We start from the raw sequence: 27,678 nt of genomic DNA on the forward strand, positions 1-27,678 counted from the left end.
AATCAGGATACACTTGGTTAACTGTGTTGGCAACTGACTAGCGTTTCTGTTCAAAACTTTTGGAAGAGGTTTTAAACAGCTTCTTCAGTCTCTAATTTTACAGTCAAGTGAAGCCTAAATAAAATGAAGATTTAACCAGCTGAGGGGTAGGTAGAACGCTGGCTTTCCTCTTTCTTGGTCCATCTTCTCCAAACTTATATTGCCTCATTTATTTCTCTATCGAATTGTAAGAAGCTTTCGTCAGCAGAGAGAGAAAATGTCAAAATAACGAGTTTACCAAAAATCTAGCCATTAAAACCACCAATCTATTCGATTTTCATTCAGAAAGTATAAGATGGTAAGTGAAGATCACTGGTTCTACAGATATATTAGAACAAATCCAGAAACTGTGGCTCAAATCCAAATATGGAATTACATATTTTAAACTAAAAGATTTTTCCATGATGGCTTGAAAGAAAACATAATTATGTTTTAAAATTTTATCCGGTAAATTTTTATTACAGTTTCACAAATTATCTTTAGTGTTATGTCTTTCAATGAGAACTCTTCCCTTAGATCTTTTACCAACTAGTCATTCTTTTGAAGATATCTTTAGTTTTTGATAAAGGTGATTTCAAGTCAATTCTTAAATTAGGTTAAGGGCTCCCAGTTGTGTTATGGATTTTTTTTTTTTTTAAATATTTATTTATTTAGTTAGTTATTGGCAGACACAACATCTTTGTATGTGGTGCTGAGGATCGAACCCGGGCCGCACGCATGACAGGCGAGCGCGCTACCACTTGAGCCACATCCCCAGCCCATGGATTTTTAATTCTTGGTATTTCTTTTCTGTTCTGCCAACAAAAGCGCCACGCACCCTGACTCCAAAGAAGGAAGACCTGCAAGGTGAGTGACTTTGGTTGAACTGTGATTTAGATTTTAAGAAGGGTGGTGACATCTGATAATAATCAGGAGTAAGAGGCAATTAAAAAACAAAGTATAAGGACTGGGGTTGTGGGTCAGTGGTAATTTTATATATAAAACTTTATATGAAAGAAGAGTAATTATGTGGTGTGATCAAATTAAATAGTTTCCATCATTGTATGTTATGGGCATTTAAACAATGTTTCTATAAAGTATTCTTAAGAGGCTATTATGTTATCAGAGAAGGGCATGGAATTCTTGACAGGGTCAGCTTGTTAAAAAACAAGAACAGGTTAACTTTCAATTAGGTAGAGAGCTGGTTTAGTCAAATTATAAATATAAGGACTGGGATTGTGGCTCAGTAGTAGAGCGCTTGTTTAGCACATGCACGGCACTAAGTTTGATTCTCAGCACCACGTAAAATAAATAAAGTTATTTTTAAAAATTATAAACCTAGAAAGAAGCTTCTTCTATTTGAATCCTTTAGCTTTATACCACTGTATACCATGCTTATCCAAAAATAAAATTGTATTTCCTATTTTAAAGCATCTTTAAAGCTGTAGAATTTGCAGTCTCCTTTGATAACCTGTTTCAGTTTAATCAGCCTAAGTTTTGTACAGTTGACCAAACTCAGTTCATTTTAAGCCCATTTCCTTTTATATAGGAAATGAGGCTTGTTTAGAGAATGCCTCAGGGGTAACTGGAGACTGGTGTGTGGGTAGCATAGTAAAAACTTTGGGCAGCTGGTTAATTTTATGGATGGCAAGTCAGGATTAAACAACATCCACCAAAGAATTCTTTGAGATATTTCACACATATAATTCATTGAGACAGTGCACACATGTAATTTACAACAAAAGAATATTCAATCTTATAAATAGATTTGTTAATTATTAGTCTCCTAAAATTTATTTGGTCTTCTTATAACTAGATTTTTACATGATATTTCTTGAAGTTCTTGTCTATGATCTATAATAGAAAAGAATCCAACAACCCAAATGACAGTGATGGTTTACTTTTCAAAATTATCCCCTAGATCCTCTAATCTTAGGCACATATAGAAATCATCTGGGCATGGTGGAGGTTGCAGGGAAATGTTAAAAGACAGATTCCCTGAGCTCTGCTGGAAATTCTTTTTTTTTTAAATTTTTTAGTTATAGGCAAATATAATGTCTTTATTTTATTTTATGTGGTGCTGAGAATCAAACCCAGTGGTGAGGCAAGCGCTCTACCTCTGAGCCACAACTCCAGCCCTGGAAATTCTTTTGTAATAAGTCAGAGGTGGAGCTGGACATCTCTCCAGATGAGTCTGATGCAAGCAGTCCTCAAACTACATGTTGAAATTTTTATCAAAGATGGAGAAAGACCGCTGGGAGGCAGCAGGATTGCAAGTTCAAAACCAACCTCAGCAACTTTTCGAGGCTGTAGGTAACTTAGCGAGACCCTGTCTCAAAATAAGATAAACAGGCTGGGGATGTGGCTCAGTAGTTAAGCATCCCTGGTACCAAAAAAGAAAACGCGAAAAAAAAAAAAAAAAAAAAAAAAAGATGGAGAATGCCCATTTCACTTCCCCCACCCCCCAAAAAAAACCTTATATTTAAGAGAATTTAAGAAATCAGAGCTAGGGGTGAGGCTCAGTGGTAGAGCACTTGCCTAACGTGTGCAAGGCCTTGGGTTGGATCCCCAGCACCACTACCACTGCCCCCCCCCATCCCAAGAAAATGGTCAAGTAAATGTTTAGAAAAAGAATCCTAAATTCCAGCTTAGGATGGCACAATTTCCAGAATCATGTAGAGAGCCTGGAAATCACCTACTCAAAATTTCCTCTGAAATATTTCATCAATCTGAAATTCTGGGGAATTCATGCTACCTTTAAAGAGTATAATGTACAATGTGAGTACTTCTGAATGTTACTTGATAGATCACTCTTTAATGGGACATACTTTAACAGCTAATTCAGTTGTTTTCTTTTTAATATCCAGCTGTAATGAACCAAATTCAAGAAATGGGTATATTAATTTTTAATTTTGGAACTTGAATAATTCCATCTATCTTAAAATATTAGACTAGTGATAGCAACTGGAAAACCTTGAGCAATTGGAAAGCAGAAGAAAAAGTCTTGAGTGGGTTGCAAAAAGAGGTGATAGGGCAGCAAGAATCAACTGGTTATTCCTTAGCAATTGCAAGGCAAATTCTGTAGCTTCTACTTTCTTGAGTGTAAAAAGAATAAAACCAACTGGATGTGGTGATATATGCCTGCAATCCCAGCAACTTTGGAGGCAAGAAGATTGAAGTTTGAGGCCAGCTTCAGCAACTTAAACCCTTTTTCAAAATAAAAAAATAAAAAGAGCCAGGATTTTAACTCTATGACTGAGATCAATCCCCTATACCAAAAAATAAAGAAATAAATAAAGGAATGTTTTCTAAATAAGATCATGTTTATTATCTTATAGAATTCAGATGCTGTTTTTTAAAAAATATATATATTTTTTTAGTTGTAGAGGGACACACAATATCTTTGTTTATTAATTTATTTTTTATTTGGTGCTGAGGATCGAACCAATGCTTCACATATGCTAGGCAAACACTCTGCCACTGAGCTATAGTCCCAGCCCCCAGATGCTGTTTTACATAATATTATCATTACCCACATTAATGTTTTATCACTTTGATTTAGGGACTTTGTGTAACAAAACCCAAAACTTAAAAATAAGCAAATAATCTATTTGAGTCTGTTTTCTGTTGCTAAAAATTAGTACTATAGACTAATTTGTAAAAAAATGAAAATAAAAAAATAAAGGTTTACTTGACTTATAGTTCTGAAAACTGGGAAATTCAACATTGGTAGCCACATTTGATGAGGTCCTTTTTGTTGGTAGCAACTCTCCAGCAAAATTCCAAGGTGGCACAAGACTCATGGTGAGACAGAACATCTTAGCTCACGTCTCTCTCTCTCCTTTGTCTTATAAAGCAGTAAGTAGTTCCTTTGTGTATGTGGGGGAAGCGGTGGTGCTGAGGATTGACCCTATGGCTGCTATACCACTGAGCTACATTGCTGACCCTATTTGAGTATTTGTTTATTTAAATTTTTTTGAGCAGAGTCTCACAAAGTTACTAAAGCTAGCCGCAAACTTGTGATCCACCTGCCTCAGCCTTCTAAATTGCTGGGATTATAGCTCTGTACCAAAATGCTGGAATTTCTACTCTCATAATATTGTACCATGGGGTTTAAATTTCAACATAAGTTTGGATGGGAACATTCAAACCATACCAGATGTATTTTGATATTATAGATAAAAAGTATACCAACACAATTGCCCAAACAGCAAAGACTATTACCACATTGACATATTTGGAGTTTTGTTGTTTTGTTTTGTGTGTTTGTATAGGGAGGAGGTGTAGAAGTGCCTTAAGGTTAAAAGATAAATGGCATTTATTATACTGCTGCCACCACAGGAATTCTGTAAACAGACAAGTTAGAGTAAAGAGGTTGCTATTGGAGAAGTCAGAATGTCTCATGACTATTTAATGTTTGAAAACATTTTAGGCAGGGTATGGTGGCCAATGCCTGTAATCTCAGAGACTCCAGAAGCTGAGGCAGAAAATCAAAAGTTCAAAGCCAGACTCAGCAACCTAGTGAGACCTTGTCTCAAAAAAAATAAATAAATAAAAAGGGCTGGTGATGTAGCTCAGAGGCAAAGCACCCCATAGTTCAATCCCAAGTATCAAAAAAGCAAACATTTTAATTTTTACAGAACCACAGAAGACAATTAAAAAAAACAAAAACTAACAATTAATTAAACCAGTAGTATTTATCTCATGGCTAATGCAATCTGAGTTAAACAGCATATCCATCTACAAACACTAGATGGCACTATTAATTTAGTTTGGGGATTCAGACTGCCTCAGGAAATGACTGCTTCCTTCCATATTTACTAAATAATGAGCAAAATGTTAAAAATCCCTGTCCTTGTACAGCTACTGTTTAGTAGATATGGTAAGAAGAAAAACAAACTTAAGTAATTATTAGAAATGTGATATGGAAATAGAACAGGAAAATAGGAGTAGTGGACAGTTAATTTAAAGTTAACACTTTAAGTAGGTTCTTCAGGTTGGGTTCACTGAGAAGGTGACATTCAAACAAAAACATGAAGGATGCCAAGCATGGTAGCTCATGCCTGTAATCCCAGCAACTTGGGAGGTTGAGGCAGGAGGATTGCAAGTTTGAGGCTAGCCTCAGCAACTGAATGAGACCCTGTTTCAAAATAAAGGAATAGAAAGGGCTGGAAATGTAGCTCAGTGGTAGAGAGCCCTGGGTTCCAATCCCTAGTACAATAATATAAATTAAAGAAAAAAAGAACTTGAAGGAGTCACAGGAATGAGCCATGGGAACATCTGAGGATAGAGCATTGAAGTAAGAGGAACCATTTAGAACAGAGGCCCAAAGCCTTAAGGCAGGAGTGGCCTAACCTAGCCTGATTCAGGAATTACATAGAGACTAGAGTATTGGGAGAAGAGCCTCCAGGAAGACACCCAAAGAAAGGTGGAGGGAAAGGAGGCCTAATCATGTAAAGCTTTGCAGCCTACTTTGATAAAAAAAACTTTGGCTTTGACACTGATTTGGTCGAAATCAGGTCACCTTTAACAGAGATTGTGATTTGAAACAAATGTTGTGGAAGCTGAATGAATTAGTGATATAAGATATTATAATTTACAGGCAAGTTGGCATTATCTTAAGTAAACTTGGTAGTTTATGAGATACATTGATTTAAAGGAATCATTTACAACAGTTATGTAACCAAATCACATTCAATAAAAAGGACCAAAAACAGTGTCTTAAGAACAGAAGAAAGGGCTGGGGATGTGGCTCAAGTGGTAGCATGTTCGCCTCGCATGCGTGCGGCCCAGGTTCGATCCTCAGCACCACATACAGAGATGTTGTGTCCGCCGAAAACTAAAAAATAAATATTAAAAAAAAAAAAATCTTTCTAAAAAAAAAAAAACAGAAGAAAGACAATGATTTAATCTAAAAATGAGTATATAGTGTTTTCCTCTTCCTGAATAATTCAGTGCTAAAATCATTAGGTAGGGTCAAGTAAATTAGAAGTCTGTGCAGGATGAGGAAGCCATTGGGGCCAGAACAGGACATTGGAGTCCAACCAGGGTAAGGAGGGGTAGTGTGTGTTGTCAGAACACTAGAAGGGTTCCAGGAGCCATGATGTATACCTATAATCCCAGTGGCATGAAAGGTTGAGGCAGGAGGATCACAAATTCAAGGCTAGCCTTAGCAACTTAGACTCTAAGCAACTTAATGAGACCCTACCTCAAAATAAAATATAAATGGGGCTGGAAATATAGCTAAGGGCTGGAGTTTTGGCTCAGTGGTAGAGCGCTCTCCTAGCATGCATGAGGCACTGGGTTGGATCCTCAGCACCACATAAATGTAAAATAAAGATATTGTGTCCACTTAAAACTAAAAAATAGCTGTATTTCTTTTTTTAATATTTAAGTGGTAAAGTGACCCTGGGTTCAATCTCTAGGACCAAAAGAAAAAGAATCCTCCCCCCAAAAAACAAACAAACAAAAAAACTAGAAGAGCAAAGAGGGCATTTTGGTGGAGAGGCAGCCCGGGGCAGGATACTGGCACAAAAGTGGGCAAGGAGAGTATCTACATAAGAGAGCAGTTTTAGAACCCATGCAGGATGAATTGGGCTTTTATGTAGGATGGGAGCCTGGTATAAGATTTCAGAACCCAAAGTATGAAAGGAGAATCAGGAAAAGAAGGCAGATTGCACCTCAGAACGAGGTAAACAGGGCATCTATGTAGAGAGTGTCTGGGTCTGGGGTCCAAGCAGAGAGAAAAGGGCTTTTGTGCATAAGGTATAACCTAGTATTGGGACAGGGTATTTAGTGCTGAAGTGGGTAAGAAAGGCTTCCATGAAGTAGGACAGCTCAGGTGGAGGTGTTAGAAACTCAAGTGAGGGAAGAAGGCATCTCTGTAGGTAGTGGCAATGGAAATTTGGTTACATGTGTAGGGTATATTAAATTAAAAATTATTTTGAAATGTGGGGTGGTATGCCTGTAATCCCAATGGCTTAGGAGGCTGAGGTAGGAGGATCACAAGTTCAAAGCCAGTCTCAATAATTTAGCGAGACCCTAAGCAACTCAGTGAGGCCCTGTCTCTAAATAAAATATAAAAAGGGCTAGGGACGTGGCTCAGTAGTTAAGCACCCTGGGTTCAATCCCTGGTGCCAAAATAAACAAACATGTGTGTGTGTGTGTGTATGTGTGTGTATACACACATACACACACATATATATATAAACACATTTATATGTATTTTTTTCTTTTTTAGGATAATAGATGCAGGTTTCTGTCAGAGAACAGAATTACATATATGTAAGGGGAGAAAGCATGAGCCCTATGTTGCTGGGATTGGAATTAGAGGTATCTATGTGAATTTGTAGATTTCAATAAAGAATAAAATTCTTTAATATTATTCAATATAAGAATAAATATATTGGGGCTGGGTTGTGGCTCAGCGGTAGCATGCTCACCTAGCACATGCGAGGCCCTGGGTTCGATTCTCAGCACCACATAAAAATAAGTAAACAGAATAAAGGTATTGTGTCCAACTACAACTAAAAAATAAATATTTAAAAAAATGAATGAATGTAGTTGAAAATGTGTATATGTATCATATTTGTTTCCTGACTCTTCCATTGAGAGGGTCTGGGAATAGAAATGACCCAACAGCAATAATCTCATATATAGCCCAGATCTTCGCTCTAAACCCCATTCTCCATTAAAAATAACTAGGACTTGTTGAAGAAGTGGCTGACCCTAGGACATAAAACAAATACAGAATAAGATCTGTCTGGGATGTCTTGTAATGCCAAAAGTACAAAGTGCTCAAAATGATATGGCAATGAACATAAAAGTAAGCATGAAGAGCCAGGTATGGTGGTGCATAGCCAGGCATGATGGCACATGCCTGTAATCCCAATGACTTGGGAGGCTGAGGCAAGAGGATTGCAAGTTCAAAGTCAACTTCAGCAAATTAGTGAGACCTTGTCTCAAAATAAAAAATACAAAGGGCTGGGGTTGTAGCTCAGCAGATAAAAGCCCCTGGGTTCAATCCTAGTACAAACAAACAAACAAACAAAAGTATGAAGTATGAAGAAGTTTTCCCATAGGCAAAATTGGGAAATTTGAACAAAACAAAAAATAAAATCAGTTTATAACTCATTAAATAAAGTAGGAATCTATGAGTCCATAATGATGTAAATAGAAAGTTTGGTGAGAAACAAAATATTCACATGAGTTTAAAATATCTCCCCCACGAAATTCTATATTATAAAGAGGGAAAGTATAACTTTACAATAGAGAAGGCTATCAGACACCATCTTAATCAAATGCTCCAAATTGAACATCTCAGTAATGGGACAAATTGGAATGATGTGCTGCCTGATAACACAGCATCACTTATGTGACCTGCCTACCAAAGATGTCCAACTTAACATCATCATAAGGAAACATCAAATGACCTTAAATGAAGGAAATTCTACTGAATGACTATAATCTTCAAAGTGTTGAGGTCATGAAGGTCCAAGAAATACTGAGATCTGTTGTGATTAAATAAGACTAAAAAGACACAATTGAAGGGAATACATCATTCCAAACTGAATTTGATTGCTATAAAGGATATTATTTGTGAATTATAATTGGTGAAACTTGAATGGAGTTTGATGATTAGATGGCGGTAATGAGTAAATGTTAATTTCCTCCTTTTGATTTCATTGTGATTATGTTGGTGGGAGGGAATGCTGGGGAGTGATAGTGGCTAAATTATATTGTTATATTATGTGCCTGTACAAATATGTAACAACAAATCCCATTATTATGTATAACTATGATGCACCAATAAAAAATGTGAGGAAAAAAACCAAATAACACAATTAAAAACGGGCAAATGAATTAAACAGACAAATATATGAAAACATGTTCAACATCATTAGCAGTTAGGGAAATGAAAATTGAAATTACACTGAGATTTCATCTCACACCAGTGAGAAGGACATTCATCAAGAATACAAACAATAATAAATGCTGGAGAAGATGTGGAGAAAAAGGAGTACTTTTACACTGTTCATGGGATTGTAAATGAGTACAGCCACTTTAGAAATCAGTATGGAGGTTTCAAAAGACTAGGCATTGGGCTGGGGTTGTGGCTCAGCGGTAGAGCGCTCACCTAGCACATTCGAGGTCCTGGGTTCGATCCTCAACACCACATAAAAATAAATAAACAAAATAAAGGTATTGTGTACAACTGAAAAAAAAAAAAAAAAACTAGGCATGGAGACACCGTTTGACCCAGCTATACCATTCCTAAGTATTTATCCTAAAGAATTAAAGCCATCATCCTATTCACAGTAATCAAACCATGGAACCAGCTGAGGTGTCCATCAACAAATGAATGGATAAAGAAAATGTGGTATATGTATCCAATGAAGTTTTATTCAGCCATAAAGAAAAATGAAATTATGTCATTTTCTGGAAAATGGAAGGAACTAGAGATGATTATGTTAAGCAAAACAAGCCAAACTCAGGAATTCAAGGATCATATGTTTTCTCTTATATGAGGAAGCTAGAGAAGAAAAAGGAAAAGAAAGGTGGGGGGCAGGGATCTCATGAAAATCAACAGGAGATTAGTTGAGGAAAGAGGGTGTGGGAGGCAGAGAGGGAGGAGGGAAGTGTTGGGGAGTGATATCAGTCAAATTATATTGTGTGCATGTATGAATATGAAACAACAAATCCATCATTACACACCAATAAAAAATGTGGAAAGAAAAAAATAAAAAATGTTTGTTGTGATCAAAGGATTGTTTTTAAGTTGTTTAGAACCATAACATTTATCCCCCAGAAACAATGCTATACATTACTATCAGTTTCTTGGGTTAACTGACAACTCCCACTTAATCTACAGTGATTAGATTAAATGGCACCAGAGTTTAGTCCTGAGCCCCTTGGAGCCCTAAATCCTAAACTCTTTATCTTTGAATATTGAGTCCCTAGAAAATCTGAGTCTAATTTAGCTCAGCTCTGAGTTTTTTTTTCTCTACAACCAATTTGGGAAAGACATATGGACAAAGGATATTCTAGGTGGGGTTCATTGGTCAAGATTTTTTAGAATGAAATTATGGTAGCATTCACCAAATAATAATTTCTTCTTCAAAGACATTTTTCCATGGAAAACATTTTGGGGCTGGGATTGTGGCTCAGTGGTAGAGTTCTTGCCTCATACAGGCAGGACCTGGGTTCAATCCTCAGCACCACATAAAAATAAAGGCATTGTGTTGTGTCCATCTACACCTAAAAAATATAATATTAAAAAAAATTGGAGACAACTTATGTGCCCATTATCAGGGGTGTAGTTTAATAAATTATATAGTGCCAAGCAGTTACTGAATAAAGAGGCAAAGCTATACTTGCTGACGTGAGTAAGGACATGAGGTACAAAAACTAAATTTTTTGCAGAACAGTGTGTATGTCTGACTGGATGAAAATGTGTGTATGTGTGTTTGCACATCCTCCTATTTATGTCATGACATTTTAAAATGACAGGATGCTAGAGTTTTAGCAAAGTGGTAAAGTGCTTGCCTAGCATGCATGAGGCCTTACATTCAACCCTAGCACTGAAATAAACAAACTAGCAAATAAATAAAACAGGTAGAAGCATTGAACCATCAGTAGTGGTAGTTAATAGATTAAGGATTAAAGATTGGGTAGGAAAAGATTATCCTATTTTACTCTATGTAGTAATGGTATAGAAAGATTTTTTTTTTTCTTTTTTGGTACTAGGGATTGAACCCAGGGCACTTAACCACTGAGCCACATTCCCAGCCCTTATATTTTTTATTTTGAGGTAGTCTCGCTAAATTGCTTAGGGCCTTACTAAATTGCTGAAGCTGGCCTCAAATAGCAGTCCTCCTGCCTTAGCTTCCAGAGTTACTGGGATTACAGGCATGCACCATAATGCCTGACTGATTGAAATGATCTTTTTTAAAAAAGAAAAAAAAAACCCACTGGTACATGCCTGTACTCCTAATGACTCTGAGGCTGAGGCCGGAGGATCACAAATTTGAGACCAGCCTCAGCAATTTAGAGAGATCCTGTCTCGAAAAATAAAAAGAGCTGGTGATGTAGCTTACTGACAAAGTGCCCTTAGGTTCAGACCCCTGTATGAATGAATGAATGAATGCATGCATATGTAATTTTGATGATTTTATATCCAGTTTTAAAATAAGAGCCTCATATATGCAAGACATGATAAATAATTTTAACTGATTTGAAAATGAAAAACTGTACTCTTTACTCTTACTTTACTCTGAAACTTTACTCTTTTGAGATTTGAGAAGACTAAAATATTTTATAAATGTTATAAATAAAGTGAACTTGTTCAAGCAACCTTTATTTAACATCTTCTGTATAATAAGTGCTGTGCTGGGTACAAGGAGAGAGAGAACCACATATATAGTCCCTACTCTCCTGAATGTTATAATCATTGAGAAAGGCACTGTGAGACTTTTTTTTTTTTTTTTTTTTTTTTTATGGTACCAGGGATTGAACCCAGAGGCACTTAACCACTGAGCCATATCTCCAGCCCTTTTTTGTATTTTATTTAGAGACAGGATCTAGAGACAGGGTCTAACTAAATTGCTGAGGCTGGCTTTGAACTCGCAATCCTCCTGCTTCAGCCTCCCACGCCGCTGGGATACAGATGTGTGCCATCGTGCCCGACTGGTTTCCTGATTTCTTAAGACAAAGCAGTAACAGTCCTTGTCTCCTAAGGCAGTGTGAGAATTCCATGAAATAATCCATGTTGATGCCTGGCCCCCATTGATCCCTCAGTGCTGGGGTGCCCCTGCCCCCTAGCCACAGGCTAAAGAGTGATGGTTTGTGGATGGCTGTCTACAGAATACCATTTCCAGTACTGGGTGGGAAAAACTCAAAGCCCTGCTCTGGAACAAGACAGCTTCCCTTGAGAGCAGGCCCTGCCTCTCATGGCTCCTCAGGAAATGTAGCCTTGAGGAGAGTTCTGTTGCAACATCATTTTGAGATGAGATGTAAAGTCTCCTTTGCTGCATTTACAGTGTTGCAGAAGAGCTTGAGACACTGAGCAAATTTGGCTTCCAGGCTGAAATGAGGTGGATTGGTGTGGTCTCAGCTGAAGAAGTAACCTAGGTATGGGATGCTTGTTTTGTCCCCTGACCCTTTGCCACTGACCATGTTGTATTGGCACCTCCAGGACTCTACACTCATATCCCACTACCCATCTACTACTTCTTCTCCTTGGATCCACATCTTCACTCTTTCCTTATTCCGGGCCCCTCTATAATGCCTTGGCTGGTGAAGTTAGCTGTGATGGAAGCAGATGTGAATTGTTCAACATGACTCAGGATTTTAGAATTTAAGGTCAGATTTTTTAGATTAATATCCCATTTCATGTTTTCTTAATTTTTTTTAGTTATACATAATTTATCTTATTTATTTTTATGTGGTGCTGAGGATCGAACACAGTGTGGCACACATGCTAGGCAAGTGTTCTTACCACTGAGTTACAACCCTAGCCCCTTAATTTTTTGTTATAGAAGGCCATATTTTTTTCTAATTTGTAGATTGCCCTAGAATGATACATATATCATTTACAGAAAACTGAGATTACCCTTTCAACATTAAGGAACAACTATAATAATACTGAACTCATTATATTTAACATACCAATCCTGTTTATAAGTGTCATCTCTTGCTAGTCCCATCCATTCTTCTATGCATTTGTTCACTTGTTCAACAAATATTTATTGAATGTCTGCTTTGGCATGATCCTAGGAAACACTAAAGGTATAGCAGTTAAAAAAAAAACAAACATTTTTTAAATTTATTTTTTGATGCTGGGCATTGAACCCAGGACCTTGCACACAATAAGCATGCACTTTACCACTGAGTTATACTCCCAGCCCCAATAAACTTTTATATTAGAAATCACTTTTTATATGGTATGTGTATACAATGGAGTATTAATCATAAAGGAGAATGGAATTATGGCACTTACTGGTAAATGAGTAGAACTGAAGGCTATCATGCTAAGTGAAATAAACCAAAGTGAAATAAGCCATAGGTCAAATGTTTTCTCTGATATGCAGAAGCTAGTTCAAAATAAGGGGAGAAAGAGAGAAAGGCAAAAACAGGGTGGGGGGGGGGGGGGATTCCATCAAAATAGAAGAAAGATGGGTAGGCTAGATAAAGGAGATTGAGGGGGATGGGAAGGGACAGGATATAGGGAGAACAGTAGAATGAATCTGACCTAACCATATATATCCACAGGATAGTAACAAAACAAAACAACAAGTAAAAGTAAATAGCAAAATTTCAGTAAAAGGACCAGGGGGAGAGAGGAGGACATAACTGGTTACTGAATTAGAGCAAATTATATTCCATACTTTTATAATTATGTCAAAATGATTCCTAATGTTATGTATAACTAAAAATAAACGATAAAGTTTTAAAAACTTAGGGGCTGGGATTGTGGCTCAGTGGTAGAGCACCTGCTTAGCACGTGTGAGGCACTGGGTTTGATTCTCAGCACCACATATAAATAAATGAATAAAATAAAGGTCCATCAACAACTAAAAAAAAATTAAAACTAAAAAAGAAATCACATTTTAGCATTTAAAAATACTGAAAATCTTAAATCAGTGTAATTTCTATGCAAAAATAAGAAAGGGATAAGTGTCATTAAAGCTTTGCATATTACTTATTTTTCTTACTGTGCTCATAAACATGAACATAATATTTGTGTGTCTGATGTACAGAAATAACTGCAAAAACACCTAAAACCTTGGATGAATTTCCTGATGTTAATGATTTGGGTCTTAATTGAAATACACAATTGGAAAATAAATTATCAAAATTTGGGTGAATTTTCAAATTAATAAAATAAGACAAAACAAACTTTTCAATTTTCTCTTCATATTTAAAATATGTACTGGCTGGGTTTAGTGGTGCATGTTTGTAATCCTAGCAGCTTGGGAAGCTGAGGCAGAAGGATCACGAGTTCAAAGTAAGCCTCAGCAATTTAGCGGGGCCCTAAGCAACTTAGCAAGACCCTATTTCAAAATAAAATATAAAAAAGGATGTGGCTCAATGGTTAACCACCCCTGAGTTCAATCCCCAGTACCACACACAGTGTACAATCCTATAATCCCAGCTACTCAGGAAGCTGAGACAGGAAGATAGCAAGTTTGAGGCCAACCTGAGCAACTTCCTTTTTTTGGTACTGGGGATTGAACTCAGGGGCAGCCAACCACTAAGCCACATCCCTAACCCTATTTTATTTAGAGACGGAGTCTCACTGAGTTGCTTAGTGCCTCACTTTTGCTAAGGCTGGCTTTGAACTTGAGATCCTCCTGCCTCAGCCTCCCAGCCACTGGGATTATAGGCATTTACTATTGTACCCCGCTCAACCTGAGCAACTTAGCAAGACTGTATCTCAAAATAAATAAAAAGGGCTAGGGATATAGCTTTGGTAGAGTATCTCTGAGTTCTATAAATAAACAAGTAAATAAAGTTCAATTATATTATTACTAAATCTCTTACACATCAATATGTCAGACTTTTATTTATCATATGAAAATAAGTGCAGAGGGCTGGGGTTGTGGCTTAGTGGTAGAGTGCTCACCTAGCATGTGTGGGGCATTGCGTTTGATCCTCAGCACCACATAAAAATAAAGTATTGTGTCCATCTACAACTAAAAAAAATATTTAAAAAGTGATAAAAGATATTAGTGACAAACACAAGATTTTTATAATGTTTTTGTTAATTTATCAGCACAGTTTGATGTTGATATCATGAGCTCATTGGTGAAGATCTTACAGTGGACATTAACTGGTAAAGTCAATAGAACAGAGAATTTGGAGACAGAAAACGCAAGTCAAAACTATCCTAGTTGCACATTACACTCTAGCCTTAAGTTTGGTTTTCTCAACTACAAAATAATGGAATATTTGTGTCAAGACTAAATACAAATATGCTAAAATGTTTTAGAAGTTACAAAGGACTAGAGATATTTTATATTCATATTCATTACAAATTATGTTAAATAACTAGCATTTATTAAAAACCAACATAAACCTTGTTAATCATGAAACATCATTCTCATGCAAAGATATCTGTTTTCATCATTACTATTTTCATCATTACTGTTTTTAGCATTACTTAATTTTAGGCCAGCATTGCCCAGTAGAACTTTCTGCAATGGTGGAAATGTTTTTTGTACTATTGGGTATGGCTATTAACTACCTTTGAATATCTAAATTTAAAATAAGTTTAACAGTCAGTTTTCCATTCACACCAGACACATTTCAAGTCCTCATTAGCAACATGTGACTAGTGGCCCCCATATTAGACCACTTAAATGTAGATATTTGCCTCATCTCAGAAAACTCTTGGATTAGAGGCTCTATTGATCTAGAATAATCATATTATATAGGTAACATCATGTATTTATCCATTCATAAATCTTTTATTTTTTATGCATCTTGAAGCAAGTTATAGATGTCAATATATTTCTCTTTTAAATTCTTCTGCATATATAACATTAACTGTTCAATACTGTTTATGCTTTTAGAGATTAAAAACATAGTACTATGAAGTGAAAAATCTTAGGTACTAATCAATGATTATTGACAAATGGATACATCTGTGTCATCCAAACTCCATCAAAATATATAACATAAAAATACAGAGCCCAGGGCTGGGGTTATGGCTCAGGGGTAGAGCGCTTGCCTCGCACGTATGAGACCCTGGGTTTGATCCTCAGCACCACATAAAAATAAATAAGTGAAATAAAGGTATTGTGTCCAACTACAGCCAAAAAATAAAAATAAAAAAAATACAGAACACAAAAAGTTTCCTCATTTTTCTTCACATTCAATTCCTACTTCTAGTCCTACCTTCTGAAAAATTCACCCTAATAGAAAAATGGGTTAAGGACATATCCCATGATTTCACAAAACGGAAATATATACTGACCAATAAACATATAAAGAAATAATGTCCAACCTTATTTGAAGAAATACAAAAAAGATTATTTTGCCTACCAAATGCACAATAATTTTAAATGTTTCATGGGCTGGGGATGTGGCTCAAGCAGTAGCGCGCTCGCCTGGCATGTGTGCGGCCCGGGTTCGATCCTCAGCACCACATACAAACAAAGATGTTGTGTCCGCCAAAACTAAAAAATAAATATTAAAAAAAAATTTTTAAATGATTATAATAAAGAATATTAGCCAGAGTATGGGTAAGTATACTTTAAGACTGTCTACGATACTGTTTAACTTATCCATTGAATACATTTCTTTTTTTTTTTTTTTTTTTAAATTAGATTAGAGTTGAGAGAGGGAGGGAGAGAGAGAGAGAGAATTTTTTTTTTAATATTTATTTNTTTTTTTAAAGATAGAGTGAGAGAGGGAGGGAGAGAGAGAGAGAGAGAATTTTTAATATTTATTTTTTAGTTCTCGGCGGACACAACATCTTTGTTTGTATGTGGTGCTGAGGATCGAACCCGGGCCGCACGCATGCCAGGCGAGCGCGCTACCGCTTGAGCCACATCCCCAGCCCAACATTTCAATAATTATATTTTTTTCATTTTATAATTTTCATTTGATTCTTTTAAAAATCTTCCCAGTCATTCCTGATCATTTTATTTTGTTTGCCCCTATGTATGATTCTAACCTTTAGTTTTTTCTTTTCTTTTTTTGGTGCTGGGGATTGAACCCAGGGCCTTGTGCATGCAAGGCAAGCACTCTACCAACTGAGCTATATCCCTAACCCAACTTTTAGTTTCTTAAACTTTCATTTATAATTACTCTATATTCTGTACCTGATAGTTACAGCCACATCTGAATTTCTTTAGACTCTATTATTTGTTAGTATTTAGATTTAACTGCTGTAACATAGAGACCCCCCAAATAGCAAGATTGACATTCTCTGTCAAAATAGCTAGTCCAGTAATGGTATGAAATATCCAACCCACAATCATTAGGATTCCAGGCTCCCATCTCTTTTATTATATTGCCGTTCTCAATACCTCTATCTCCAGCCATCTCATCCACAGTCCACATAGCAAAAAAGGAAAAATGGAAACAAGAAAGGTGATAGCTGGACTTAAAACTTACATGCATTGCTTCTGCTAGTTATTCACTATACACCAATGTTCAGGGTAGTCTGGGAAATGTATTTATTAACCTTTACCTAAAAATTATGTCACTGCTAAGGGAATATGAAAGGGATATTGGGAGAAAACTAGCAATCTCTGCTATGAGGTGCAAATCTTGTTTCTGCTGTTTTTCCTTCATGGTGGCTGGCCTTGTATGTCTGATTATCTTTGACTATAAACTTATATTTGCTTGCTCTTAATTTGTAAGAATCTTTTGAACCTAAATTAGGAACAGTTTCATCCAGAGAGGATTGGATCTGTTTTTGCCAGGAACCAAGAGGTTGATGTTCCTGGCCTGGAATGATTGTCTTCAGTTCAGCTCTCTTACCTACTGCTAGTCTAAAGATTACTAGTATAGTTTCAATGAAGGTAAAGATATTTGTCCTTGGAGGCAACTCCACATTTACTATTTGGTTACACATCACTGCTCCCAATTCTGATTTCAGTTGCTGGTTTTTGTTTTTATTTTGTTTGATAAACACAAGTTCCCTTACTCTCCCTTCCTTGTTGGAATCACAGCAGTGTACTTATCTTGCCTATATGTTTAAGTAACTGGAGTAGAAGCTCAAAATGTACCAGCAAGATTGGTTTATCCTCCTGGGCTTCTGACATCACCATGGCATCATCCCTGGGGTAGCTACTGTCCTTCAATTTGAGCCCCAGAATGGACACACATGGATCAGACCCCAACGGATCCCACAACTTGTAGCTAAGTCAGCTGAGTCCTGCTGTGCTCAGACAAACATTAACTGATCTGCAATTTTGTGAGTGGAAAAAAAAATCATTTTTAAGCCACTGAGATTTGTACACATAGCATTTGGATGAAATAGCTCACTGATTCAGAAGTAAAAGAACATGTCTCACTAATGAATGGAACATAGAGATAAGGGAAAGGGAGGCATTAAGAATGGTTGTTTCTTCAATAAGAAAACAAATAACCCAATCAACAAATGGGCCAAGGACCTGAACAGACACTTCTCAGAGGAGGATATACAATCAATCAACAAGTACATGAAAAAATGCTCACCATCTCTAGCAGTCAGAGAAATGCAAATCAAAACCACCCTAAGATACCATCTCACTCCAGTAAGATTGGCAGCCATTATGAAGTCAAACAGCAACAAGTGCTGGCGAGGATGTGGGGAAAAGGGTACACTTGTACTTTGCTGGTGGGACTGCAAATTGGTGCAGCCAATTTGGAAAGCAGTATGGAGATTCCTGGGAAAGCTGGGAATGGAACCACCATTTGACCCAGCTATTGCCCTTCTCGGACTATTCCCTGAAGACCTTAAAAGAGCGTACTATAGGGATACTGCTACATCGATGTTCATAGCAGCACAATTCACAATAGCTAGACAGACTGTGGAACCAACTTAGATGCCCTTCAATAGATGAATGGATTTAAAAAATGTGGCATTTATACACAATGGAGTATTACTCAGCACTAAAACACGACAAAATCATGGAATTTGCAGGGAAATGGATGGCATTAGAGCAGATTATGCTAAGTGAAGCTAGCCAATCCCTAAAAAACAAATGCCAAATGTCTTCTTTGATATAAGGAGAGCAACTAAAAACAGAGCAGGGAGGAAGAACATGAGAAAAAGATTAACATTAAACAGGGACGAAAGGTGGGAGGGAAAGGGAGAGAGAAGGGAAATTACATGGAAATGGAAGGAGACCCTCATTGTTATACAAAATTACATATAAGAGGATGTGAGGGGAAAGGGGGAAAAAAAGGAGAGAAATGAATTTCAGTAGATGGGGTAGAGAGAGAAGATGGGAGGGGAGGGGAGGGGGGATAGTAGAGGATAGGAAAGATAGCAGAATACAACAGTCACTAGTATCGCAATATGTAGAAACGTGGATGTGTAACTGAAGTGATTCTGCAGTCTGTATACGGGGTAAAAATGGGAGTTCATAACCCACTTGAATCAAATGTATGAAATATGATATGTCAAGAGCTTTGTAATGTTTTGAACAACCAATAAAAAAAAAGAATGGTTGTTTTTTGGCTTGAGCAAATGCCATCTATTGGGGTTTGAAGGCGTGGGCTGGGAGAAGAAAAATTGGAAAGAAATGAAGAGCTCTGGTTTGGATAGCAAGGAACTGCTAGCTATATGAGTATGATGAGCTCAGGGCTGGAGCTCTAAGTTTGTGATCATTGGCAAAGAAATGGTCTTAAGAGCCAGATTTGCATGACATCATTCAGAGATTGGAGCTGCATACAAGAAAAGTCTCAGATTGGGTCTAGGGTCCTCTAATATTTGGGTGTTGGGGAAGAAGGAGTAGCTACTAAGTCAGGGGGAATATGTGGAGATATGGAAATAGAATCAACAGAGAGAAAAAGGTCAAGGAAAAGAGGGTGAGGAATCCCTTGTGATTCCTGCTTCCAGACTTCCTTACAGTTTTCTATCAACAAAGCAGGCAGAGGAATCATTTAAAAACACAAGTCAGTTCATGCTGCAACTCTACTCAAAAAATAGCTCTGGGGGCTGGGGTTGTGGTCAGTGGTAGAGTACTTGCCTAGCATGTGTGAGGCACGGGGTTTGATCCTCAGCACCACATAAAAATAAATAAAGTTATTGTATCTATTTACAAAAATTAAAAAAAAAAATAGCTCTGCATCTAAATAAAGGTCAAAATCTTTTCCGTGGCGTGCAGGACCCTACATAGTCTGTTAGCTTTCCTTACCTATCTGATCTCAATATCTAATACTCTCTCCTGTGCTCACTTTGTTCTAACCATGTTAGACTCTGCTTCCTTTTCACAAAAACACCAGGCACAATCCTGCCTTAAGGCCTTTACATTGGTCATTGTCACTATCTGGAATGTTTGTACCCCATGTATTCTCAAGGCTCACTCCTTAACCTCCTTCAAGTATTTACTCAGATATCACCTTTTCAATGAGGCCTACCTTTCTCCCTTTTAAAATTTCAACCTCTTTCCCAGCACTCCTGATGTCTCTTGGCCCACTCCAATTTTTTCTAAAGCACTATTGCCTTTTACCTCATTACCTGTTTCTGTTTATTGTTTGTTGTCTCATCTCTCTAGGATTTCTGTTTTCTTTACTTCTTAACATTCAAAATAGTACTTAGCTAATATTAGGTGAAAGGATAAATGAATGACAAACTGTGTCAATGCTGCTGAGAGGTTCTGATGAAGACAGAAATATATCTACTAGGTTTGTTAATAAGGAAGTTACTGGCAACTTTGGCAAGCTTGAAAGGTAGAGACACAGCCAGACTTGAAGGAAATTGAAGAGTAAATGGAACATTTCTGGTCTGGCAATACACTGGGTCATATTTCTTGAAATACCCTCCTTTAGATTCTAGATAAAACTTAAGTGCCATGAAGTCACAGCAAGAGGATGATGTGTGTGTGTGTGTGTGTGTGTGTGTGTGTGTGTGTATATATATATATATATATATATATATATATATATATATATCATTAGGATTGAAGAATTGGAACCAGTTACTCAATTATTCAGTAATCCTACAACTTCTTAATAAATTACATGTCTCTCCAAACTCAGTGTTACCCTTTTATTTAAGGGTCATCATCTCCAGCCTCTATAAACAATTGTTTTTACCACTCTACTCTTCACACCTTGCCTAGCACATAATGTATGCTCAGTAAATACATGTTGGATAAATAAACTCTAGTCTTGTTCCCCTCTTGCCTTTCCATATAGTAACCAGAATGAAGTTTTTTTTTTTTTTTTTCCTCAGCGCTGGCCACCAAACCCAGGTATTGTACAAACTAGGAAAAGAATTCTATCACTGAGCTATGTACACTCCCAGACCCAGTGTGTGATTTTAAAAATATATCCTACGTATCACTTCCAGCTTCAGACCCTCCCTGACTTCCCTTTGCACCATGAAGCCCATCCATTATTAAGCCTGGCCAAGCTCTCTGAAAGCATCTGGAATTACTAACTCCACTCCACCTACTTCCTTTTTCTTCCTCAAATATTCCAAGTGTTTTTCAACTGCAAGACCTTTGTACTTATTATTCCCTCTGGCTGCTGTGCTTTTCCAGGTTCTTAGCATACTGGCTCACTCCCATTCTCAGCTTTAGGTAAAATGTCACTTCTTTGAACAAGCCTTCCTGGGCCACTGACCACCTCACCATGGTTAAAGACATGTGCCCCTCATCATTACCTTGTTTACTTCTGTTCAATGTGTTTATCATTCTCTGAAATTACCATATTGTGTTCATCACGGAACACAAGCACCTATAATAGTGTCTGGCACATCTTAAGCACCCTATAAAAATCCGTTCTGTGAGCATATAAGAAAAAATTCTTTCCGACCTTTTATTTTTATCTACTCATTCATATGTAAAAGAGTGTTTTAATTCCAAATAAAATCAGTTCAAGCTGAATAAAAATGTTGGAATGTCTTTGTTAATACAGAAGCAATTAGGAAGTGAAGTTGCTTTACCATCTGCTACAGCTTACTTGTGCCTTGTTCCTCTGAGGCACTAACCTGAGGTATGAGGGTCTCAGTGAAGCCTGCCCAAGCATCGACCCCTCCACCTCCTGGTAATGATCCATCTTACCTGGCTCACCTGTTTCCTTTTCTCATGCTTATTCTTGGCTAACCTACCAAACAATTTACATATAATTATTGTTTGTTGCCTATCTGCCAGCTCCCACACCACCCAGAACCATTTCGCATTTAATGAAGGCAAGGATTCTATTCTATTTTTTTCTGGTACAATTTGTTCAACCAGTTGTGGAATGAATGAATGTCTCAAGAAGAGAAAGAAATCTGGGAAAATTTTGAGTTCTCTCTTCCTCCAAGTCTTCCCAGATTAAGGTCACCGCCACCTTGGCACAGTCTATTTAAGACACATACAAAATCTTCACAAGATGTTTACTGGTTTATACATCCTCAGAATGATTTTACATGTATGTGTATAAACCCATTCTTCTGTGTGCCTGTTGATGTTTTGTATGTGTGAGATCCTTTGTTCAACCCCACAGCTTGCATAAGGAATTTAGCTTAATATTTGTGATATGATAGGATAAAATCTGATGAAGTTGAGCCCCATCTTATGGAGGCTATTTCGTCTGTAAGTGAAGACTGCCTTTTCTCTTTCCTGAAGAAAAGTCTGACAGTCTTTTAAATGATGGACTAAGCTCTGCCCTTAAATTTATCTTCAAGAAGGTACTAGAAGGGCTGGGGATGTGGCTCAAGGGGTAGCGTGCTCACCTGTCATGCGTGCGGCCCAGGTTCGATCCTCAGCACCACATATAAACAATGATGTGTCCGCCGAAAACTAAAAAATAATTATTAAAAAAATTCTCTCTTTCTCTAAAAAAGAAGGTAATGGAAGAAGAGCAGAATATAAGATTATTAACTATTATGCTTTTTTGGGAGAAGAACCACCTCAAAATCTTTCCAAATTAGCAGCTATAATTTTCTTTTCAAGTTTTCTTGGGATCATGAAATTAAAATATTCTATTCTTACATTTTTGTTTTTTGTTTTTTGATTTTTTTTTATAAGCCTTATCATCTTCCTGAAATCTCTTGACCCCAGTCCCTCAAAAGATCAACAGAGCAAGAAATATAGCTCACTGGTAGAATGTCTGCTTAGCATGCTAGGCCTTGGGTTTGATCCCCAACACCAAAAGAGAGAAAGAGAGAAAAGAGGGAATTTTTTTTTTTTTTTTAAAGAAAGTATAGTTAACTGGGGCTGGGGAATAGCTCAGTGGTAAAGCACTTGCCTAGCATGCACAAGGCCCTGGCCCTGGGTTTCAATCATCAGCCTCACAGAACAGTTAACTATGTTCTTTTCTTTGAAACAACCATGTTAGGGAGAGAAATTATTCCCTTTAGTTTGAATAGTAGTGCTTCTAAATTGCTTGGAAGTAGTAACATATGAATCTTTGTATAAACTTGTATCTCTCTCATTTAAAAGAAGAGATGAAGGAAAGGAATTAGCCCATTAATTATTTAAAATACTTGGTGCAACTGTTCCTATGAATTAATCCAAGCACTTGGAAGACAATTACACTCAGTATTAATAACTTTGCCAACCTTTTCCAGTATGCTGCACTCCAAATACCATTGTGTTTTCATTGACAACATTCACTATTACATATGCATATGAAAAACAGGCATTTTCATCAGAATTACTGTAATAGTATTAAGAGATTATTATTTTTTCCAATTTCCTTGGAAGAAAATTCACTTAAATTAGATTATTTATTACTTGACTGCTCTCCTATCTTGCCTGTATGTTTAAGTAACTGGAGTCCATGGAAGTATAAACTTCAGAATATAAAGCATGATTTTATACATTAATGATTTCAAATAAAAGAGGAGGGCTATTTTCCTGCATCACTTCTTTCAAGAAAGTTAAATCTGTGTTCTGCTTAGGAGAGATAACACTTTTTGTCCCTGTAGGTGGCCCCCCTGGTGTAGCCATTAGTTGCTAATTACTTGCAAACAAATAAACAATTAACTCCTTAAGCTGCTGGCTGGGCAAGAGTTCATTGACATGCTAAAACTTTCTAAAACAAGATTTTAATTAGTGACGTTCTAAATCCAGCCCCCTTTCAGCGGAGCTATAAGTTGAGCTGCAGGAAGATTCCAGCCCTGCACACGTGGGGCCAAGCCATCAGAAAGACCTGAGCTTTTGCTCTGTAGCCCATGAGAGGATGTCTCCCAGCCTTCAGGAAGGTGCTCAGCTTAGGGAAAGCAAACCCTCACCTTGTTCCTTTTCAATTGAGAGCATTTTAGGACTGGACCAGAAGAAAGATTGTGTTCCATCCGTGAAACCTCACAGGCCCTGGGCAGACACCTGCAACTCCTCAGGTATGCCAGTACTTAATATTTAATTTCATTTGAGTTTTAGTTTGTCCTTTATTTCACACTGCATACAGTTAGAAACTATGATTTCACTCATGATATAGCTGAAGCATCTAGCGCTTGTAATGCTTCCATCTGAGTCCTATTGGAAATAAAAATGCCTTAGATCTTAGTGGGTATAAGTTCACTCACAGGCAATGCTAAAAGTCTGCATTTACTTCAGAAAATTTGTTTATTTGACTCATTAGATAGTCTATACCTATATACACTGAAAAATAAATAATAAAATACAAAATGCTCTCTGTCACCAAGGCAGGATCTTCATTCTGGCTTTTGAGTTAATGAGGGGGCAGTTCTTTTGTGAAACCCAGGATTCCACTAAGAAAATTAAAGACAAGTTACTGAAATTACTTCTTATAGAACTTTGTGGAACATAGTATTGGATGGGGTTTATTTTTCTGATTTTAGAGAAAGATGCTAACCTATGTCACGGCTCGAGTCTTCCCAATGGGATCTCGTTTCCTTGTATGGTGGATCACCTAATGCCAGAAGAAAGAGCTTTGAAATATGAAAATTACTTTTCAGCCTCAGAAAGATTATCTTTGAAAAAAGAGTTGAGTTGGTATAGAGGCCGAAGACCTAGAACTGCTTTTACCCAAAACCAGGTGGGAAGTGTTTTCATCCATTGATGGTAATACAAAGGCTTTAGCTGCTGTTCCCTTGAGCAAAAGGCTATTCATTCACTTTGGGATCACAGTTTTAGAAGCCTTGTTAATGAAACAATAGACTATCATATTTTAACAGTTTCTGGATAATTACTTTAAAAGCAGTATTTAAATTAGTTGCCCAAAGATTGAGGGCATTTATTTTGTTATACAAATTAAAAGCCCATTTTGGTGACTTATGGAATATCAACATTTTAAAGAATTTTTTTTTATTCTAGATTGAAGTATTGGAAAATGTCTTTAGAGTAAACTGCTATCCTGGCATTGATATCAGAGAAGACTTAGCTCAAAAATTGAACCTTGAAGAAGACAGAATCCAGGTAATTTTCAAATTTAGTTGTTACTTGTGATGATTGAAATATTAATAATAATAAAATAATGTTTCTGAGACCCATCTTATTTTTCCTTAATTTTAGATTTGGTTCCAAAATCGGCGTGCAAAACTGAAGAGATCCCATAGAGAATCACAGTTTCTAATGGCGAAAAAAAATTTCAACACAAATCTCCTGGAATAGGTAGAAAACTAAACATGTGAAATTATCTTCCAATTGCAGATCATGAGAAATAAATGCAAATATCAAGTGTTAAAAATGTAATGTTTTTTTTCCTGCATTTAGTCTAAATATTATCCTTTTTTTCCAAAATGTATTGTAAATAATTATGATTATAGCATGGTACACATTATATTTGGACACTGTTAGTTACAATAAAAGACCTTTCCTATATATTTTAATAAAAATTTTCAGAAAAGCTAGCTATTTTGTAAGTGAGCAAAGTTAATCTGATAAATTAGTATGCTAAAATCAGTAAACTCCTGACTAATTCCACAAGCTGGATTCCATTTACAGAGTATTTCAAGTAAAATAATCCAATCTACTTCAATTAGTTTTCTTCAAACACATTTGAAACATGATTATGCTTAACCATATTATAAAATATGATTTATTCATGAATCTTATGTGTGTCTTTTTTATTGGTGCATAATAATTTTACAGAATAATGGGTTTTATTGTGGCATATTTGTATATGCACATAATTTGACCAATTTAATTCCCAGGATTTCTCCTTGCCCCTCCATTCCTCCCTTCCTCTAACTTCCTTTCTCTACCCTGCTGGTCTCCCTTCTATTTTTATGATATTCCTTTTCCTGTTTTTCTCTCTGTATCTTCCACATATGAAAGAAAACACAACCTTTAATTCTCTAAGTCTCACTCATTTCAGTTTCTCTTGATTTATAGATTCGGCAGTGAGAATTTCTCACCATATATCAAAATAAATCCTTATAACATGCCAGGTGCTACATTTTTAAAAAGGGAATCATTATGTCAGAGCAGAGATATATAAAAGCATCAGCTGTCATATTCACACCATTGATAGTGCACTGAACAAAAGAATTAAGCTACAAATGCAAAATTTTCAAAGTCTTCTTGTTCATTTAATGTTGTGCTCTACGTTCATTCCTTTAAGTGACAGTGATTATCTGGCTATTATCTATAGCCTGTTAAATGATTTCCAATCAGTTGTACATTTTGTTATAATGTTATATTGACTGAGAAGGTAGGATAACTGGCCTGCCTTTTGTATGTGCTCTGACATAGTCACTGAAAAAATCAGGGCACTTTCTAAATGGGAAAAAAAAACACTTTCTTTTCATTTCCCATTTTACCATTGTACCTGCCATTTAAAGATGGGGAGAGGAGATGTGTGAAAAGAAGGGAATCCTCTTCCCTGGAAATCTGAGTGTTTGTTTTCTAGTTAATAGAAGACCTAAATGGGTGGGTGATTGTTGTTGGGGTTTTTGTTTTGTTTTAATATTAGCTTGAGGATTCCCACTCTGTCCAATGAAAGCCATTTTCAACTTTGTCTATTCAAATTGAATTCTCCCTTGTTTCCCTTTTCCTTCTTCCCTCAATGTCCTTCCTGTCTCCCAATGATGATCAGAGTGGAAAGTTCTTGTGGAATTATTGAATCTGTAACCATTATACATTTTTTTCTAGGAGATATGGAGAGAGAGAGAGAAATGTATTTTTTTAATTTGAGGAAGTTTGTCTATTATGTCTGAGGAAAGCAGCATGATCCCAATTTTAGAACTTTTAAAATCACTTATTAAGCACACATTTGGAGTACAGAGCTCTGCGTCCCAACAACTGGTCAGCAATAAAGTGCTTATTCTGTTCTATTGTGAGACAGGGAAGGAGGAGGAAACGAAGAATAGCAGGGAGACAAGAGGTGTTACATATAAATATCTTCCAAGGTAGTCTGGGCCACTTTTTCCAATAGAAGGAGCTGTTTTCATTATTGGTATTAGTCAAAATTTTTCCTCAGGGAAACTTCTTTGGTCCCCATTAGGTTCCAATGAAATTTGATTAAGTTGGAATACTAGAAATCACCAGGAGTAGGTCTTGGGGAAATGGGTTGGAGAGAAATGTGTCATGTAATATAAATTTTTATTTAATTCTCCAAATCACGTTTTATATACTGAAAACAATTTAAGCAGTATAGAATCTCCCTCAAACCTCATCCTTCACATAACCATCATTAAATGTTTTCAAAGGTCTTTTTGTGTATCATAAAAGCATCTATGTGTATATTTATACACTCACACATTTGTTGTTTTTGCTGTTCTTTTTCTAGATGTGATCATACTTTACAATTTGTTCTGCATCTTTCTGATACTTTGCTATGTCAGAATTACAGCTTTTTCTCCTTAATATCTGAGGAGTTTAGAATAACATTTCAAATATTGCACAGAACAAGAAACTATTCCATGCTGCGTGTGGTAGTGCATGCCCAGGAGGAATGAGACAGGAGAATCAAGAGTTTAAAGCCAGCATCAGCAATGGTGAGACCCTGTCTCTAAATAAAACACAAAATAGGGCTGAGGATGTGGCTCAGTAGTCAAGTGCCCCTTAGTTCAATTCCCAGTACCAAAAACAAAACAAAACTATT

At 36.6% G+C, this 27,678-nt stretch overlaps 1 protein-coding gene across 2 annotated transcripts; it reads left to right on the plus strand.

Annotated features, from left to right (window-relative positions):
• Positions 1-6: 6 nt before the first annotated feature.
• On the plus strand, positions 7-25,682 carry Hesx1 (HESX homeobox 1). Of its 2 annotated transcripts, XR_007346863.1 has the most exons (6): positions 7-146; positions 847-885; positions 23,936-24,010; positions 24,473-24,669; positions 24,948-25,049; positions 25,146-25,227. XR_007346863.1 is itself a non-coding variant. In XM_015494403.2 (4 exons), exons 1-4 carry the CDS (start codon positions 23,854-23,856, stop codon positions 25,242-25,244), a joined length of 555 nt encoding a protein of 184 aa, XP_015349889.1. In that variant the 5' UTR covers positions 20,660-23,853; the 3' UTR covers positions 25,245-25,682. The 2 variants fall into 2 exon arrangements, 1 of the variants encoding a protein (XP_015349889.1); XM_015494403.2 differs by lacking the exons at positions 7-146; positions 847-885 and having other exon boundaries at positions 20,660-24,010; positions 25,146-25,682.
• Positions 25,683-27,678: the final 1,996 nt, after the last annotated feature.

This window comes from Marmota marmota, unplaced genomic scaffold, assembly GCF_001458135.2.
Source record: "Marmota marmota marmota unplaced genomic scaffold, marMar, whole genome shotgun sequence".
NCBI classification, from domain to species: domain Eukaryota; kingdom Metazoa; phylum Chordata; class Mammalia; order Rodentia; family Sciuridae; genus Marmota; species Marmota marmota.